The 20,221-nt window shown below is 38.3% G+C and overlaps 1 protein-coding gene and 2 non-coding genes across 6 annotated transcripts in view; all 3 read left to right on the top strand.

The window, feature by feature from the left end:
- LOC133523278 (protein lifeguard 1-like) overlaps window positions 1–18,213 on the top strand; it is a 34,623-nt gene extending 16,410 nt beyond the window's left edge. For 3 of the 4 annotated variants that reach the window (XM_061858772.1, XM_061858768.1, XM_061858771.1), the window contains 5 exons: window positions 1,079–1,204; window positions 4,418–4,524; window positions 8,555–8,714; window positions 9,317–9,446; window positions 10,700–18,213. In XM_061858772.1, coding sequence (XP_061714756.1) covers window positions 1,079–1,204; window positions 4,418–4,524; window positions 8,555–8,714; window positions 9,317–9,446; window positions 10,700–10,929 — 753 coding nt within the window. In that variant the 3' untranslated portion in view covers window positions 10,930–18,213. The remainder of the gene's footprint in view (window positions 1–1,078; window positions 1,205–4,417; window positions 4,525–8,554; window positions 8,715–9,316; window positions 9,447–10,699) is intronic. The other variant, XM_061858769.1, reaches the window with a different exon arrangement.
- Trnak-cuu (transfer RNA lysine (anticodon CUU)) lies at window positions 3,046–3,118 on the top strand. The gene has a single exon. It is a non-coding gene; the product is annotated as a tRNA-Lys (tRNA).
- A 1,693-nt stretch (window positions 18,214–19,906) lies between the features above and the next one.
- Trnad-auc (transfer RNA aspartic acid (anticodon AUC)) lies at window positions 19,907–19,979 on the top strand. The gene has a single exon. It is a non-coding gene; the product is annotated as a tRNA-Asp (tRNA).
- The last annotated feature ends 242 nt before the right edge of the window (window positions 19,980–20,221 follow it).

The following is a 20,221-nucleotide window of genomic DNA, read 5'->3' on the forward strand; positions in this document are numbered from 1 at the left end:
AACTTCGCGCTGATAAATTTACTGAGAAAATTATTCAGGAAAATAATGAAGAAACAATTTCGATCAGTTACTTCAAGATTTTATCGCGAATAGTGCCTGATTCAGGCTGGTGTTAGTGTTATGCTGACCGTCGGTGCAGAGCGATGCTGACCGTCGGTGCAGAGCGATGCTGACCGTCGGTGATGCAGAGCGATGCTGACCGTCGGTGCAGAGCGATCCGCACCGACTATTTGTATGAAGTTCATGTCCGCGCGGATCCGTCAGCTTTACTCTAAAACGCTCCCTGAACTTAATACATATTGGTCCGGTGATGATCGCTCCGCGCCGACGGTCAGCGCGACACTAAAACCAGCCTTAGAACCTCATGCCGGAGTTATTTCTAATCCTAAAACTATAGTGAAAAAAAGAAGTGGAAATGCATTCCGTATCAACGCACATTATGGCGTAGTAATGGAATACAATGTTTTTAGGACAAAGTGTTGTTTTAAATGTTAGTAACGAGTATAAAGTAAAGACGCTAAGCAGGCATAATTCCTATCTCTATTGCACACGCTTAGGTACCTATATTGCTGTCCCGCCGATGATGCCGGCGGTCAATGAAACTGTGCGAGCGGGACAGCGATATAATTATACGCGTGCAATAAAGAGAAAAATGAAATTCTTCGTTCTTCGCATCATTAAAAATCATATCAATATTGGATAGAAAAACATTTTCATGTAAAATGTTGCCAAGACGAAACCATAAGGCTCGCAATGTCAAAAAGTTATCAGATCTCTTTTAGAGCCAAGATTCGAATCTAACTCCACAAGTCCATAACTTTACAAACTACACGTTAGTCAAAATATGTGGCTTGGCTGTTTCGTTACATGAACTATTGTAGGAATATACAATTGATTTAGTACATTTCGGCTTATCGCTAAAAAAAAAACTCGATTTTAAGGTTACTTCTCGCAGATCATAATGTGAATTAGCCATAGTTAAGGATTGAAAAAAACATTCTGTAGAAAAAAAAACTCAATTTGCGTTTCCATGTGACTTGGTTTTGCATACTATTTATATAAAATGTTTTTTTTTCAGGCGGCGGGTGGATACGGTCAACCAGGTGGATACGGTCAACCAGGCGTCTCGGATTTGGGGGAAGATGGTTCCGTCAAAGGGTTCGATTTTAATGACCAGAGCATCCGCAAATCCTTCATTCGTAAGGTAAGTGACAAATATTACATAATTATTTATTTATTTAATCTTTATTGCACAATACATGAAGGTATAAATGGCGGATTTAATGCCTTAAGGCGTTCTCTACCAGTCAACCAATGGGTTAAACCAGAAAGATTAAGTAGGTGCAGTATCTTTTAAAGTAATTTAATTTGTAACCAAGACTATATATATCTTTATTTTCATATAAAGTATATATTAAGTTATAGGTTAAGCTTTTAAATTGTATAAAGAACTGAGCGCCTCTCGCGGAATAAATATGTATTATATATAAGTTTTAATTTTAATATATATAAAAAAATTGATAATCGAATATAATAAATACTTAACTAATATATCTAATTTATTTATTTAAGAAGAAAGGGGACGGCCGCTGCCCCATACAAATGTAGTCCCCATTTACCTCTGGAAAATATTTACATTATTTAATGTATGTAACTTTGTAATCTTTGTATGGAAAACTATTTCCGTACAAAGTTTTAAATTCACGTAATTCTTAAAAATAACTAAAGATTCAAGATTCTCGTATAAGCCGAGAAGGACAAGTCCAGTAAGTACCTAGACTTGGCTCACGAGATAACCGCCATATGGGATGTTGATTCGACGATCATTGTCCCGATAGTCGTTTCAGCGAACAGTCTCATAGCGAAGTCTCGACCAACACCTTGAGAGACTCGCTAGGTGGTTGGATCAAGGGTCAGAGGGCCTACCGCGAAACACGTTCGACGTGTTGCCTCTCTGTCACACTTACGTACGAAATTACAAGTGCGACAAAGAGGCAACACGTAGAACGTGGTTCGCGGTAGGCCCTCTGATGCGGTCAAAGGCCGTGATCTTGGACACGGCGCGGATAGTCCGGCGGTTTTATAATGTGTTTATATGTATTTTGTATTGTTTTGTAAGTGTTTTTATAATTTAACTTTCCTATTCATAGTATAAGTGACCTAGCCTAAGATCAAAAATAACTAAAGATTCGAAAAAAACAAACAGGGGCATAGCTGTGGTTGATGTACAAGAAATTATGTCAAAGTATTTTCAATAATGTTAGTACTTAGAGAGGAAAATGAGGACTACGTTTGTATGAAAAGGCGATTTCGCGCGGACGTTCACTTTTGTCTTAAGAGGCTGTCAACACCCAATGTCCTTGAAATTGATGTTACTTAAACAGTTTTTTAAGAAAGACTATTTGTTTTAGTCAAGTAAGATAAATATATGTTCATATTAATTATATTTCAAAGACCGTGGTTGTACTCGATACACGATTGAACGAAATCGGCTCGATAGAAAATAATTGCAAAGATTGGTCTTAAAATCACAATTAAACGGTTTTATGTCTTTATTGTTTTGACTTATGGGTCTGCAATTAAAATCACAATTTCAAAACATTTGTATCTAAACCGTGGTTGAGTAAAATATTACACTAATAATCCATTTTTTTTTATTAAAAAATATTTTTCTTAATATTCCCTTGCCCAGGCCCAGTAACATGCGACAGTGCTATCTCATTTACTCCGATACAAATAGACAGTGTGCGCGCTTTAGGTATTGACAGCCTCTTAAACTTATATTGAACAACATAGTAAATAAGTACAAATGACAAAACTTTATCACGTAACGGTTATTCTTGACAAAAAGTGTTTTATTATGCAATGCTAGTTAATTATATCAAGGTTAGCGAACTGTATCGAGGAATAACTGTCGAAACGGCGTATCTCAATTGATACACTCAATTTTAGACTTTATTACAGTAGTGTGAAGCTTATTTACCATTGACATTGTGTAATGTAGCGTTGACAAGGTGTTCCCTAATTTCGATGAAGGTGTCAACTGCCCGGCTAGCTCAGTCGGTAGAGCATGAGACTCTTAATCTCAGGGTCGTGGGTTCGAGCCCCACGTTGGGCGAATTATTTTTGTTTTTTTTTTGTTTATGTCTATATTATGTATGTATACGTCGATTACTTTCGTATTCTGAAGGTTCAGAAAGTTATGTTCTCAAATTTTATGTAAGTCAAATTTCATCAAATTAGCTGTGTGTAACAGAGAGACGCATATATACATACACCATTTCGTGGCTAATATGTGTCATGTAATGTAATGTTATGTATAAGTTTCTTTTTGTTACTCTTTTTATCTGTATATTTTTGCCACGAATAAACTATATTTATTTCATATAGTTACGCCTATTTCCCGGGGGGTAGGCAGAGACCTCTTTCGCTTCCTTCACTTTCATAACATTCCTCATCCACGTTCACCGGTTCAGGGTGCTCTTGACCTGGCCTTTCTTCAGGATTTCTCCGATTTGATCAGAGAAAAGCTGCCGAATTTTACCCCTTCCCTATTCTACTTCTCCCTTATACACAGAACACAACACACACACACACACACACACACACACACACACACACACACACACACACACACACACACACGCACACGCACACACACACACACACACACACAACAGAGAGACAAAGTTATTGCAATATTAGGGCATAGAAAAATAAATGATGTCATAATTTTCAACTGGTCTATCGAGAATTTATTTATTTATCTTTATTGGCGTTGCTAAAATAAATAAAATAAATGTACTTAAACAATGCTAATAGAATAATTGAAAATTATGATTAAATTTGTATTAATAAAATTCAGCATATATTTTTTTGTAAAGCTATTCGAGAATGCTACGCTCATTTGACTCGTAGTCTCTTCACTTATATCAAAGAGAATTTGAAAAAGAGGTGGATTGTCAAAGAAAATTTTGTAGCCACAGTAAATTTACTGCCATCTTTCGACATATGATAAAAACATTTAGAATGCCATTTGACTTTGATCCTTATTATTTTTCTGATATGTGGTAAATTTGTTAAATATCAATAAGTGGCGCCATCTAATGGATTAAAGGCCAAAGTTATATCAGCATCGTTTCGAGCGATGGCGCCATAACCTTTAGGTAGTGCCCTATATGATGGCGCCACTTATTATACCACAAATATTATTTAACAAATTGAACAGTATCAGTGAATGAATAAGGATCAAAGTCAAATGGCGTTCTATGCGAGTATGTTTTAATTATGCGTCCGAAAAATGGCAGTAAATTTAATTGGCTACAAAGTTTTCTTTGGCAATACACTTCTATTTGAAATAGAGGTGTATTCTCTTTGCTTATATTAGGCTGTCTATTAAATAACTATTATTTTTCAGGTGTATTCTATCCTGATGTGTCAGCTGCTGATCACTATGGCATTCATTACACTTTTCACCTACCACGAGGGCTCCAAGCTGTGGTTTAGAGAACATACCTACATGATGTAAGTAAATAATTTAAGTAAATGTAATTATAAAAATGATGGCTAAAACGATTAACGATCTCAAGTGGGAACCTCATATTTCAAAAATGGTAAAAAAGGCCAACTCTATAATCTACATAATTAGGGTCTCCCCAAACCAGTCGACGCGGAGTCGGCTTTCGCCGAGTGTTTTACACCACACTATTCGCATTTAGCCGATCGACCGTCTCCGCGGTTGGACACCTGCGTTTAGCAGTCTCATCCTCCTTGCGGCCGTAGAGACGCCCGATCGCCTGCGACTTGCTATCGCAACAGTTGTAAAGCGACGGTCGGCTCTCCCGTGCTCCGTCTTGCTGTCGAGACGTCAGACAGCACACGTACAGCCGTTGAGTCCGACGAACAGATGTAGGACAGCGGGTGATCGGCAATCGTAAATCTCATTTTTGGAGACTGGTTGTTAGTAACAACCTGAGTTTGAAATTGAACAGACCTGTAAGATTATTTTCCTTGGTAATTGTTACATATTATATAATAACCTGTGATGATGGATATTTTACGTAGACGGGCATGGAAAAAAAGGCTTACCAGCATTTTTACCGTCATCGTCAGCTATGTTCGGCCGTCGAAGACGCTGAACGGCTTCCGCCAGCTCTGACCGGTCCTTATCGTAGGTACTCGGCCGTGATCGGAGCCGTTCAAATCTTTCCGGCACCGTACGGCGGTATAAGGAGATTTATGAATGCGAACGTGTGCGGTAGGCTGCAAACCAGCGTCGTACGAATGCGAACAGCTTTACGGCAAAACGCCGTTTTCCCGTCGAAAGACGTCGTTTTGCGTGGGCCGAGCCGATTTACGACTTATTCGCTCTTATTGCGTTGACATAAAGCTTTTTCCGTACGCGATTTGCCGAAACGGCGTCGACTAGTTTGGGGAGACCCTTAGGGTACAACTCATGGGAGGTAAGACGCAACTATAATTTGTTGACGTTTGCGTGTATGGTGTAGCGCGGTGAGTCGGACTGTCCGGAGCTGGCGAGTCGCCTGGTGCGACTTTTTTTTTTTTTTTGACGGAGTGGGAATGCATTTACGCACGGTGTGTGGGACTCGCCACTCCGTTCCCCTCTCCAGGGAAGAGGGGGGGAGAATTTAGCCCTACCCACTAAACCCACTCCGGCGTTTCACCCTCTTTGCCGTTCATGAGGGCGCACTGGGATCGATGATGACATTCACCACGGCGCCCTCCGGCAGCCCCGGCTTAACGCCAGGGCACCCTCACAATGGAGGGGGGGATCAGAAACGCGTGATCCCCCGCCCCCCGACGACGACTGTGCAATGCGGGTCCAGTCCAGTGCCCGCTGGCCCTAAGGCTCGAGGCGAGCATGCGCTCTCTGCCTTTGGCCGCCGCCTGGTGCGCCTGCATGTTCCGGACGTTCCGAGGCAATCACTAGGACCGCGGCGACGCGATCTGTTGGCGGTGCCGGCGGCGCGCACCGTGTCGCGCATGAATTCTCCATTGCTTCTCTCTCTCTCTCACAATAGGGTTGCTTCCAATTTCTCGAAACGCTTGTATTACGTTCTATATTGACTAAAAGTTGCCCTAAAATTCGACTTTTATACTAAAAACGGCTTTAAATATGTTAAATTAACAAAATATATTTTGACAGATGCTTTCGCGCCCAAAACGCTCTTTGAAAATTGTGTGACGTCACAGTTTACGGTTTGACACATAACTACATAAACATGTAGACGAAACGAACTGTCAACTGACATTTGTCATTTGTTGTTTAATATTATAGGACATTATTACACAAATTGACTAAGTCCCACAGTAAGCTCAATAAGGCTTGTGTTGAGGGTACTTAGACAACGATATATATAATATATAAATATCTATAAATACTTAGATACATAGAAAACACCCATGACTCAGGAACAAATATCCATGCTCATCACACAAATACATGCCCTTACCAGGATTTGAACCCGGGACCATCAGCGTCGTAGGCAGGGTCACTACCCACTAGGCCAAACCGGTCGTCATCGTTTATCGTCGTCGATGTTTATCGCCTAACTGTCAACAGTGTCAATCAGTTGTGACGTCATCAGAATCTTCAATGACGTTTCGAGTTTGGTCACGTGACGTGTGTCAAAAAATGTTTTAAATTCAATATTTACAAAAATATGGTCATTACAGGTCCCCTAAAAGTAGTTTAACATGTTCTTATAATCCAAAAGAATTTATTGGGATACAATTCTGCCCTAAGATTTGTAGATGGAAACAACCCTATTGAATGCGCTCTTGACATTAGCACCGGAGTGCGACTTGATTGCGTGGCGATGGGCGGCTGTGAGAAGGGAATGCCCTGAGATTCTGTGAGATGATGGATGCTAGGCCCTCAACTGTTGTTGTGTAGTTTTACGCTGTTAATCTATATAATTTCATGACGTATTGGTTGCGACTGTAATGTGATGGAAATATGTTTGAAATAAAATAATAATTAGAAGAGCTTTTCGTATTCTCACCACCGAAACGATGCTAAAAATACCGGGTGTTTCCTGTAACAGGAGCAATAAATTAAACTATAGGCTGTACTCCTCAAACTGACCAACATTTGTTCAACAAGTTTGAAAAGTAACTTATGGTTTGATTTTTATTACACATTGAAGTTAATTCTAAGACGCAATGTATTGCGAATTTTGTTATGTTTAAAGCGTGACAAGCAACGTCAAACACACTGATGTCAGCGTACATTGAAAATAATATTAAATTTGTATGAAAAAGTTAAAATATAAAGATTTCATAATTTTTAAAAGTTGGTATTCAAAGATTATATCATTTTAGGAGTACAATATATGGTTTAATTATTTGCTCGTGTTACAGGAAACACCCGGTATATAAGACCTACATAAGACCAATTCTGGAATATGGTTTTCAGAAATGGAATCCATGCTTCAAAAAAGATATTGATATGATCGAGCGAGTGCATCGTAGATTTACTAAGATTCCCGCGCAGTTAAAGTCACTTTCGTATGAGGTAAGATTGGTAAAGTTGGGCCTGTCAAGTTGTCAACACTACAAAAAAAGTCGCGGACGTGGCGACTTGATCGAGACGTTCAAAATAATTCACGGATACTACGACTGTCCAGAACTAAGCGACCTCTTCACTCGAAATCCAAACACGCACACAAGAAGACACTATCTTAAACTAGTAACAACAAAGCAAAAAAACTTTATTGCAAACCGCATAGTAAATGCCTGGAACAAATTACCCCCTGAAGTTGTGAACTCTTGTAGTGTGAATCAATTTTAAAAACAATCTTGATAAACTATCTAACGATTTAGACGTACCAGCATCAGCTGTCTGTCTAAAACTAAATAATAATAACGGACCCGAGTACTCCCGAGAGTCGGTCAGGGTCTCCGTCTCCGGCGTGTCTTCGTCGGTCGGAGTGGACCCCAAGGGGACCCGCAGGACTCTCAGCTCTGGCTTGCCTTCATTGGCCGTCCAGAGAGGAGTCGTTAGAGCTAAATGCTTCAGGGGTGGAAGTGAAAACTTGCATAACACACGAGTTGGCACAGTGGCTGCTCACAGGCACTGGGTAGGGCGCGGCGTACACCTCTCGACACCCCTGAGCCGCTCACACCGGTGTTGCTCCTGGTCGTCTTCACGACGGCATTTTCAGGGGCCCATCTAGTGGGCGGCGAGTCACCGCCTGCCTCGATAACTAGTGAAAACATTGTTATGGCAGGTGTCCGGACGTCTTTGCAATAACCCAGTCTCATTGTCCTCCCAAACTTCAATCCATAGACCGTTATACTGTTCACTTTTACTACAATAGTCCCAATGCCTGCTGCGACCTGTTCATAGGTGTATATTGTTGGGCCTGTGAATGGTTTCCAGCAGGCGTCCTAAATGACATTAAAGCTCTCCAAGGGGCCTCTACGTGTTGGATCGATATATTATTTGACGTTATTTGTCTTTCTATTGAACTCCACTTTAGGTCGATTTGTAGGAATTGTCCTTTAATATTCTTTATTCGGTCACTTCCAGGTTCGTTGCCCTGGCCGTGGTGATCGTGTGCCTGATCGTGATGGCGTGCTGCGGCAACGTGCGGCGCCAGGCGCCGATGAACTTCATCTTCCTCGGCATCTTCACTCTCGCGGAGAGCTTCCTGCTCGGGGCCGTGTCCAGCACCAAGGCGCCTGAGGCTGTGAGTTATATTGCCGGTTATTTTTCATAATTTTGAGGGAGGATCACTCGGTCACCCATTCACCCGGTCACCCATATTTTACCCATACTTATAGTCACACTAAAGATAATTTACAAGCCATTGCTTTTAGGCTACGGTGACTGCTTACCATCAGGCGGGCCTCGCAGTCAGGGGCTGATGACAATTAACGCATTCTTGTCATCAGCCCCTGACTGCGATGTGTTTGCTAGCAGATGGGTAAATGTGTGTCGTAAATGTTTGAAATACTGTGAGATGATGGATGAATGATTTGTTTTCTATTGTTTATCGTATTGTTTGACATGAAATTGTATAATTGCATATTTTAAACCACTTGACATATTTTTAATTTATAATATTTGCACGACTTAATTGTCATTCAATAATTATGTACTTACTTACTATTTTGCATGTATACATTTGCCAGCGCTTTGTGCGAACTGTAATGCTGTGTAAATATATCGTAATAATAATAATTGAGGTGGTCGATCGTCCTACATTACCAAAACATGTTATCTCGAATGAGCTGTTACATAAATTTGAACTTATTTTTTTTTGCTCATATTCCAATTGTACGTTTCCAGGTGATGATGGCAGTGGGAGTAACAGCTGCCGTGTGTCTCGCCCTGACGATATTCGCTCTGCAGACCAAATGGGACTTCACCATGATGGGCGGATTCCTCGTCTGCGCTACCGTGGTGCTGCTATTGCTTGGTGAGTTTACGCACAAAATATACCAGTGGCTTTGGGAGCCGTAGGTCTCTAAAACCCCTGGGTGCCGCCATTTTGAAAAAAATCCGAAGACTGTCGAAAAAAAAATCCCAAAAATTATCAGATATGCTTAAAAAATTTAAATAGGACGATCCGTAGAGAACAGCTGGACGTAAAAAAAGCTTTTTTGCCCGAGCTTAACCGAGACGCTTCGCTCGCGCATTGAGCTCGCTTATATTTGACCGAGTGTTCGCAAGAATGCTTCCGTATGTTCGGATGTTGTCCTGTGCAGGTCGCATTTCTCGACCGATACTAGTGAAACTTTGTGAACAGGTTCGAAATATAAGTTTCTTGTCGTTTCGTTTCCCTCAAAATTGTTCAAAATGATGGAAATTGCCAAAAAGGACTTAAGTGCCACTATCTAGTGCATGTTTAAGTGTAAGTTTATTTTTTTATTTTTACATTTTTAACCTTATGAAGCTATACAAGTAGGTATACAAATGATACAACTCACAGAGTCACTAAAAAGTAAGTCTTCAAATGGATCAATATGTGATGTATATTTTATATGATGTGAATTTTCAAGTGCCATTGTCGGCATCGATCACTCGAAACAATCCGGAAAAATTTTAAGATGCGTGAGATGTGTCAAAGCAATCACTATTGACATAAGAAAACCATTTTAAATTAAAAAAAAAATACATATATATTTTTTTTTAATTTGGTAGGCATGTCTTCTACCCAATCCCTCTGGTTTTTTTGTTAAAATACAGTTGACCAATCGAAATGTCATTTCAGTATCTAGGGCATAAAAACAAGTAAGCGGACTCCAGGCTCCCATGATCCGTGGCAAAAGCCGGGACAACGTTAGGAAGATGATGATGACTTTCATTTTTTTTAATACTACGTCGGTGGCAAACAAGCATACGGCCCGCCTGATGGTAAGCAGTCTCCGTAGCCTATGTACGCCTGCGACTCCAGAGTTACATGCGCGTTGCCGACCCTAAACCCGCCCCCCCTCGTTGAGCTCTGGCAACCTTACTCACCGGCAGGAACACAACACTATGAGTAGGGTCTAGTGTTATTTGGCTGCGGTTTTCTGTAAGGTGGAGGTACTTCCCCAGTTGGGCTCTGCTCTAGATCTGGAATGACATCCACTGGCTGTGCCCTGCCACACAAAGCGAGATGACATTCGCAATGCCCATACCTCTCTTTATATTTATACAAAATAATGAAAAAAACTAATCTATTCCCAGGTCTCGTCGCCATGTTCGTCCGCAACAACACGCTGCAGCTGGTGTACGCGTCCATCGGCGCCCTCATCTTCTCCATGTACCTGGTGTACGACACGCAGCTCATGATGGGCGGCAAGCACAAGTACAGCATCAGCCCCGAGGAGTATATCTTCGCTGCCCTCAACCTGTATCTGGATATTATTAACATCTTCATGTACATTCTGACCATCATCTCCGCTACAAGGGATTAAGGTAGCGTTGTCGAAAAGGAGGCGGAATACGTGGCACTTGAAATTGATACCGCGTTTAAAGTTCGTTTAAACTGCTCTAAAAGTTTAATTTCATATTTAAAGGCATATTTGGTATTAATTTTATCCTTTTTAGTCGTGCTAGATATTATGGAGCTTTAAATTTTCATATAAAAACCCTTTATACATATCTTCAAGTATCATTTAAAATCTTTAAGATGTACTAAGATGTATAGAGTTATTTATTAGGTTCATACACAGATTATCAACTTCAGATGGGGTATCAAATTTGAGCGAAGTTTATTAGGGTAAAATACCGATTATTGGCACTGTAAAGGCGCATTTTTGTGGGAAAGTGACCACCGCTTAAGTAAAGCCGACAGTAGGGTATTTTATCCTCATACATTAAAAAAAGGTGACGAAAACGCACACGATGCAAGATTTTACAACTTCAGTTGAAAACTATGACAATAGATTTCGAAAATATAAATCTTAGTACTTTCATTTTAATTTACTTAAAAAAAGTAATCGAGTCTTGCTAGATAGTGCGTAATTTGTCGTCATCTTAATTAAAAACTTATGTCTCTTAGACTAGAATAGTGATGTTTAACCCTTTAACAGTCTAGAACGTCTATACACGTGCATAGAAAGACGTGCCTATAATGCCATGACGTGAATGAACATCAAGACGTAACCGGCAAAATCTGTAATAATCGATTTTCCTGTATTTATTACTTTGATTTCAAATGAAATTAGCCAGCAGCTTAAAAAACATTTAGTAGAATTTTGTGGTACAGTCAAGGTATTAAATATCGATACGGTCAAAGTGCCAAAAATATGTATACACTAAATGTATGGGCAATAAGGTCGTGTATACATATTTTTTTCACTTTGTCTTCTTCTTCTTCCTTACTTAATTGCAAAGATTAGTCTTATGACGTTGTCACGTTCAACTATCGTCAGTAAACCGACTTTCACTTTGTCCGCGTCGATATTTAATACCTTCACTGTACGTCTTGTTTGGGGTTTGGTGGTCAAAAGGAGTGTTATTATTTTGTGATTCACAATAATTTATCGTTTTTCAGCTGCACGACAAAAAAAAAACTCATTTGGTTTGAGTAAATCACATATGAAAATATACATTTTATTTTCTTATGTTAGATTGGAAATTTGAGAGTATCCGTCTTGTTTTACCTTTAAATTATTTGTAATATTAGTAAACATCGAATATTTCTTCTCGAAACTAGACTAAGATTTTACAAAGGTCCATAATAAATTATACTTACTCTAAATTTGCATTATTTTTCTTTTCTAATTGAAAGCAATAAAATACTAATATATGTAACAGAATAATCTGTATCTTTCCGAGAAAATCGTTTGCAGAAAATTATAATTTTAATAGTATACGTGAGAAGTAAGAGGTGATTTGCCTTTACAAGTATGTATTGCAGTGGCGGGGTGTCTATACACTCGAGAGGTATGAACACTATTCTCTAGAATTAAGTTACCCCCACCCCCACTGCAAACAATTTTCTATGCAGCCCCCTCTTAAGGGGGTCACTTAATTCTGCAGATTAAGAAATACTGTACATAGAGGAAGGAGTATTTTCTTAGCAATTACTATGCAGCATTTTTTCATTAAAATACATAAAAGGCTCAATTCCGTGTGAAATGATAAAGATTTTTTGAGTCCCAGGCATACAAAACTTAATTAACCTTTTGAACGTCACGCCTATCGCACGCGGCGCGTAATCATGAACCTTATCGGTACGCATGAAGGTTGATATTGAGCTGTAGCCGCGCGCGTCATATGACGTCTTTAGCGGTCAAATGGTTAAAAAACCAAAGAAGTTTTTGACTATTAAATTTTGTAAGAAATCGAGTATGACAGTTCGCGCGCTTGAATCAACAATCAGCTACATAGAAATAGCTACAAAATTTACGATCACTCTTAATTTTGACGTACCGCCTTTGATGTTATGCCTCACGCAATATGTAGTCCTGATATTGATATTGTGATGAGACTGAAATGATGGATGTATATTTAATATTGATATTTGTAGTGGAGAATTAAAAAAAGTTATATAGGGTTCCCAGCAGTTACTCGGAAAAAGCTGTATTACTGATTGTTGATTTTTTTATGTCTTAAATGTAAAAAACGTCATTGTGAATATGTATTGAGTAGTTTAGAAGTTATTTGACGGTGGTAAATTTTCCTAAGAGATAATACTCGAAGAAAAAATATCATCGCTATTTGCTTCTATACACTTTGTTTCGTTATCGTTATATCGTTAGTTATCGGCGGTGAGACAGCTACATGAATGACTTCTTTTGTACTTTTTTCAGTGGATTTAAATAATATACAAACACACCGTCAACCGGGGTGAATAGGGACGGCTGGGGTGAATAGGGACGAAACTAAAAATGTAATTTACGTAAGAATTTCTTAAAAAATAGCTATACAAATTGTATCATATAAAGTCTACTATTATTTTCAATCGAATGATACAATTCGTTTAAGAAGGTATTTTTCAAGATATTGCCAGGTAACATTTTAAGTTTTGTCCCTATTCACCCCGGTTGATGGTACAAAGTATATTTTGAACTTATTTTTGAACACATAAAATACATCTCATATTTTCAAGGAATCAATGATGGCAGTTTTTTGTGATGACGATGTTTTTTTGTGCAGTTTTCTTGTAACATTAGTGAATACAAATACTTATGGTGGCTGTAGTTTTACGAAGCAGGCGGTCTAGATATTTTAACTGGTCTTAGGTTAAAGACCATAATTATATACTAATAATTTATTAAACTTCGCTAAATATAAACCTTAAAATAATATTAAATAAACCATGTGTTATTTTATTGGTATTCATCAGACCAAACTATCTCTGCACCTTGGCAAGCGACAGACTGTGAAAGTACCGCGATAAAAATCAAATTCCTATGAAATTAGAGTCATACCAAGATACGTTGGCAGCGCTATGGATAGCTCAGCCTGTGCAAGTGTTAAGTAAACGTCATAATTTCATAGAAGTTTGACGTTTAAAATAACACTTGCACTGTCTGCGCTGCCATCTTGTTCTGGCTCTGGAAGGAAGTGTGTAAAAGTTGGCTTGCTATGGTTTTAAGGCCAAAGCACACCGGTCGCGTGTGCGCAGACGTGCACGTACTCGTGCGCTGAAATGTTAGAGCCGTGCACGCACTCGTCTCGTCGTCTCTCATAAGGATTTGTGGACACTGTGTTTTTATTATATTCCGTTAACTTCGGAGCTAAATGGAATAATTAATATAAAAAAAAAATTAAGTAATTTAATGTTGCATATAGCGTTTTTGTAACACGGTCATTACATTTAATTCAACCAAACAATTGGAAACTGTGACATATCAATGTCATTTCGAACCTCAATCGTCAGAGATAGTACGTACGTTTAGTAGCAAATGTATACACACGTTCTAAACACAAATCAATATGTAAACAGGCCCTAAGGCAAGTGTATACGCTCATAAGGGCCTTATAAGATAAAAATAAATTAATGATTATTTCCGAAATGGAGTTACTTAAAATACCGGTGTCTTTGAGAAAGTTACTTAATTTAAGCTCAGGAACCTACCCTTTAAATTAACGGAAATAAAAAAAACTCGGTGTATAACAACGCGCACGTGATCGTGCACGCCTGCGCTAACGCTTCCTGTGTGCACAGGCCTTTAAACCTTTTCGACGCCGTTCCAAATACAAAAGCTGTCACTCGGACGCCACGTCGCCGATGTGTCAAAACTAAAATTGAACCTTATGCATATGCACGTAGGTCTATTTTGCTATGTTGTCTGTGACGGATTAATCCGTCTCCGGCGTAGTACCTACTGTACGGATATATCCGTCATTAGCGTCAAAAAGTTTTATTGTGTTTTGATTTGTCTTATATAATGTACAAACTTAAATTATTACAGCGTTAGTAAATAAGGCTTCATTAAATGTAATATTTACACGATTTTGGGTTTGATAAGCAATGGTGTTTGCATTTAAGGTCCCCGTAGACGGATGGTTTTATTGATATATTGCGCAATAAAATTGACCGCCTATGAGATGTGTTTTTGTGAACCCAAAGATAATAATCTACCTGATTTAATTATTCAATAATATATAGCAGGTATTATGAAGATATTTGTGTCATTCTCAAGCAAATGGTATCACATTGTCGCTTGCCATTAGGACGCTCTGACAGGATATTCATATAAAGATACGAGCAAATTTCGTCATTATGGTAATAGACTATGTGGTACATTTTGCTTGAGAACTTCACATTTAGATGCAATTTTGACAGTTTATATTACGATTGATATTAGTTTGACAGCTGTCAAAGATGTATCTAAATGTCACCAGTTTGTAACGATTGTCAGATCCATCCACACACAGTTGGCATCAGACATATTTGAGCGGCAAATGTTCTCAAATGCATCTGAACATGCAGTTATTTAGTTCGAATAAATTTAAATATTTTTTAATCGAATTATAATAAAGCAAAATCAACACTATTTCCTTGTGTTAAGGTTAACATTTTACTGCCATTTCTTTTTTGAAAGGCTGTATCTTAGGAGGTTAATAATAGAACCTTTGTTCAGATATTTTTGAACACCTTTGCTCCTGTCATATAATATCATGCGACATCGAGAGATACTATTAGTGATTAAAATAATTAATAGTACATAACGATACATTGTATGTATGTATTGTATAACGTTTTATAGTACACATGGCTCTTTAAATTTTCAACATACGCACGTATATTGCTAGTTACCGCACTAGGGCGGTAAAATAGCAACATATGTACTGTAATAGTCCATTACGATACAAGTGCGAAAAATAGGAAATTCGAAACGAGTGGCGATAAATTAAAACACGACCGAAGGGAGTGTTTTAAATCGACACGAGTTGTGAATTACCTATTCGCACGTGTATCGTACAACGTTTTACAGTACATATGGCTCTTTAAAGTTTCGACATATGCACGGAAAGTGCTCATTCCTGCGTGCGGGAACCTAGCACCATATGTACTGTAAAATGTTATATAACATTCACAAATGATTATTTGAGTTAGAATTCAAGAAAATGAATGAGCCTTACAAATAATTGTCATTTCATAACCTAATATATTATAGAATAGTTTCTCGTTTTGTTATACACTTGTATAGTTTATACTACTACATATAGAGTTAAAAAGTTGTGTTAGTAAAAATAACTGATACAATAGTATATTACATACAGTCTAAGAAAAAAACGTGCATTTTGATATTCAAAACAGATGGCGCTGTACTGCGCCATATGTTTTGCGGTCACTGAATTGTCAGACGTCAACTTTTGACAATCAACCACAAAATGTATGGAAATTGAAAAAAAAAAATATTTTAAATTTTACGCATCTTACTCAATCAATGTATCTTTATTACATACCTAGGGCAGCATGTAATTGTTGGCCGCGACGAAGCCGAGGTCGACAAACATGCGATCTGAGGCTTTATTATTTACTGGCCGAGGTGTGTAACTTGCTGTTCAAAGGGGCCGGAAAGCCGCAACTTCGTTTAGCGGAATGGGCAGAAAGTTGACGCTTTCCGGCCGGAGAGCAGAAAAAATATGCCATTACCGTCGTCCATACTTAAGAGTCGGCTTTTTGGCGGAAGGTTCATGTGACTCTTAACACATTCACCGTTGAGCTACTGTCGTACCCGATAACATAGGCTTCCCGGTATGTAGAGAAAATGCTTTGCCTCTAGCAAAACGACAACGTGTCGTGATTGGCGCTGAATGGGTTAAAGTCCAAGTTAGATCGTTTACAAGAGAAGTATCTATCTGCGAGAAAGAGATATTCAGTCAGTCGTTTTACTAAGCAACTTGTTGATAAATTATTATATCTACTTATAGATATATATAAACTATAAAATACATGATTTAGGTACGTTTGAGTAAGATTTTCAAAATATAGATCCAGAAATATGGATTGATGTTTTTATTTTATTGATTAGGTGTCATCCACATATTACGTCACAGCAACAGGAGGGGGGGGGGGGGATGACTAATGTGACAGTACATGGTAGAGACAGGAAAAAGCGTGAGGAGGGTCCAAAAAACTCGAAATTTTGTGTGACGTAATTAATGGATAACGCCTTATAGGTCTACCACTTATCTCGGGCGGAGGTAAGAATTCATGGGCAACGGTAATCGCCTACTCTCAGGCGATCTGTCCGCTCGTTGGTCCGACTTGACCAGAAAAGTGAGGGAATGTCATTGTAAACGTCTTATTTCATAGAAATAACACATTAATTATGACACTGCCACACTGTCATCCCAAATGTCAGGCAAAGTTTGGTCGGACTCTAGACCAATGTTTTTTTTTTAAATTTATTCTGTAGATCTCACTCAAACTACCATTAAACATTCACGGCTTCGAATAAATCGTTTTGTTTTTATTTTAAAATTGTATTTATAAATTAGTATGATATTAGAAATACGGGTACACTGAAATTCTAACAAATATATAAATATCCGATCTAGTAACCGCTTAACACATTCACTGCTAAGCTATGGTCGTAGCCGATAACATAGTTTTCCCGGTATGTAGAGGAAATGATTTGTAGAGGCAAAACGACAACCTGCCGTGATTAGCGCTGAATGGGTTAATGAACTACTTAATTATTTTGCGCTATTTGCTTTTGCGTTGATTTGTGGCTAATTTAATAAAATAATTCGACGTTAGACTGTACAAGTGGTACCTATAAAAAAGTTTGTTAGAAATTTCATTGCCTCGTATTTTTGTACTAGACTGTATATTCAGCAGTAGATATATATGTATTATGTTTTCTTGAACAGTGTTTAAATAGTACATTACGATACAAGTGCGAAAAGTAGGAAATTCGGAACGATTAGCGGTAAATGAAAACATTATTTGAATCGACACGAATTGCGAATTATTTCGCACGTGTATTGTACAACGTTTTACAGTACATATGGCCCTTTAAATTTTCAACACGCACGTATAGTATTACCGCACTAGGGCAGTAAAGTAGCACCATATGTACTGTAAAAGTTTTTACAATTTTTTTTGACAATACTAACGTGTTTAATTTTGTATGGGCCCCAAGTGTGTATATATTATTGCTGATTGTACATGTACAATACATTAGTAACTTTGGCATACCTTTGATAATCGGTATTTTTAGATAAAACGTGAATCTGTGCTTTAAAATCTCACCTACTTATAATAAATGTATGGCAGGTACATTCCAAAAGTGTCTTTTTTTAACACTCCCCTTTACCCGTGAAAGACATGGTTGTCTCCGTCGCCTATGGACGCCTGCAACTCCAGAGGAGTTACATGCGCGTTGCCGGCCCTAACACTCCGCACCCTCGTTGAGCTCTGGCAACCTTACTCACCGGCAGGAACAAAACATTTGTTAGATCGAAAACAGATTGTGTCATTCATGATGACGCTTGCCTTGACTCTTATAATCATGTTAAGAAAGGTTAGATTGGACAAATCTGCGCATCATCAAAGATAGCACGAACTTTGACGACCGGTCTGGCCTAGTGGGTAGTGACCCTGCCTATGAAGCCGATGGTCCCGGGTTCAAATCCTCGTAAGGGCATTTATTCGTGTGATGAGCATGGATATTTGTTCCTGAGTCATGGGTGTTTTCTATGTATTTAAGTATTTATAATTATTTATATATTATATATATCGTTGTCTAAGTACCCTCAACACAAGCCTTATTGAGCTTACTGTGGGACTTCGTCAATTTGTGCAATAATGTCCTATAATATTTATTAAAAAAAAAAAACTATATAAGTAGGGCATTTGTACCGCTATGCACATAAAGTAGAATGTCCTATTCGTTTTTAGTTTTCGACATGTTTAATGAATAGACCACAATTGGTTTCCACATAATTAACAAATTAAAACAATATTTTCTTTCTCCGTTATTTTTAAAACATTCAAAGATAAATTTAACATCAAGTTTAAGCAGCTCCATAGGCGTCGCCAAGGGGAGGGGGGGGGGGACTGCGCTAGGCTAGCTGCCCCCCTAGATATCAAATTGTTTAACCAAATGGATGGATGTTTAATATATTATGAGTTTCGAAACATTATTTAGCGTTTTCTAATTGTTATAATTTAGTAGTAAGTTAGAAGTTAAAACAAGCTAATTCTATACATAATTTGCAGTAAACGTGTCATCAAAAAGTCAAATTACTATTAAAATGGCAGTTTTAATAATGGTACTGCCATACTGTGTCACGTGAAAATCAGTATTGAGATAGTATGGAATTCGTTTATAAGGAATTAACCCTTTAATCGCTTTATGTTACAAACATCACTCAAACGCCAAGCTCCCGGGCGCAAAGGAGCTAATGTAAACCTTACTCGGAAGTGTGAAGGTTACTTTGACAGCGTCCGCTATAACACCTATGTGTGTCCTTGGCGCTGTGAGCACGACTAGTAACGACAACTTCAGGTGTTCTTGGCGTTCAAAAGGTTAATAATATACCTATCTCATTTTTTTGACATAACAGACCCTATTTTTAGGTACGACTAGGTATAAATTCAAGGCTGAATTTTCATTCACGTGTTGTTGATGAGCGTGAAAAATCAATTATCATTCTAATGAGTAATTAAGTATGCCAAATATGAGTTTCAAGATAGGTACTTATGTGTAATTACCTCAACGGCATTGCTTCGAAAACCCGTGGTCCCGGAAGGCTGAAACATGGTAAGTACCAGATTAAATAAGTTTTTAAGCTTAGAATAAATATAAAAGTGGAATAGTACTGTCTTGGGTGAGACTTGTTTCTACTTGTTAAAAATTAATTTAATATGGGTAGCACATCGTTACTGGTGAATTTCCAATATGACTTGGAAATCCGGTAGCCGTCTAAAAAGTGTAACGTTCTTACGGTATGCTGGAAAATTTGCTGCCTATGAATGAGGTCTTGGTGGCTCAGATGGCAGAGCGCTGGAGTATCGATCCAGAGGCCGTGAGTTCAAGTCTCACCCAAGACAGTAATTTATTCTAAGCTTAATAGCATCGTTCGCAGACGTTTCTGCTTGTTGAAAATTAATTTAAATAAGTTTTTGCCAAATAATTTTGGTACAAGCTTTTATCGCTGACTGTACTTTTCTTTCCTCTGGCAACTAATACTCATGGAAACAATTCTAAAAACCCCAAACACAATTAGGTTGCGTTGTTTTATCACAGTTCCTATGGTCACCTCCTGTCTCCATCATCAGATCAGCTCGATGGT

This window comes from Cydia pomonella, chromosome 12 (assembly GCF_033807575.1).
Source record: "Cydia pomonella isolate Wapato2018A chromosome 12, ilCydPomo1, whole genome shotgun sequence".
Lineage (NCBI taxonomy): Eukaryota > Metazoa > Arthropoda > Insecta > Lepidoptera > Tortricidae > Cydia > Cydia pomonella.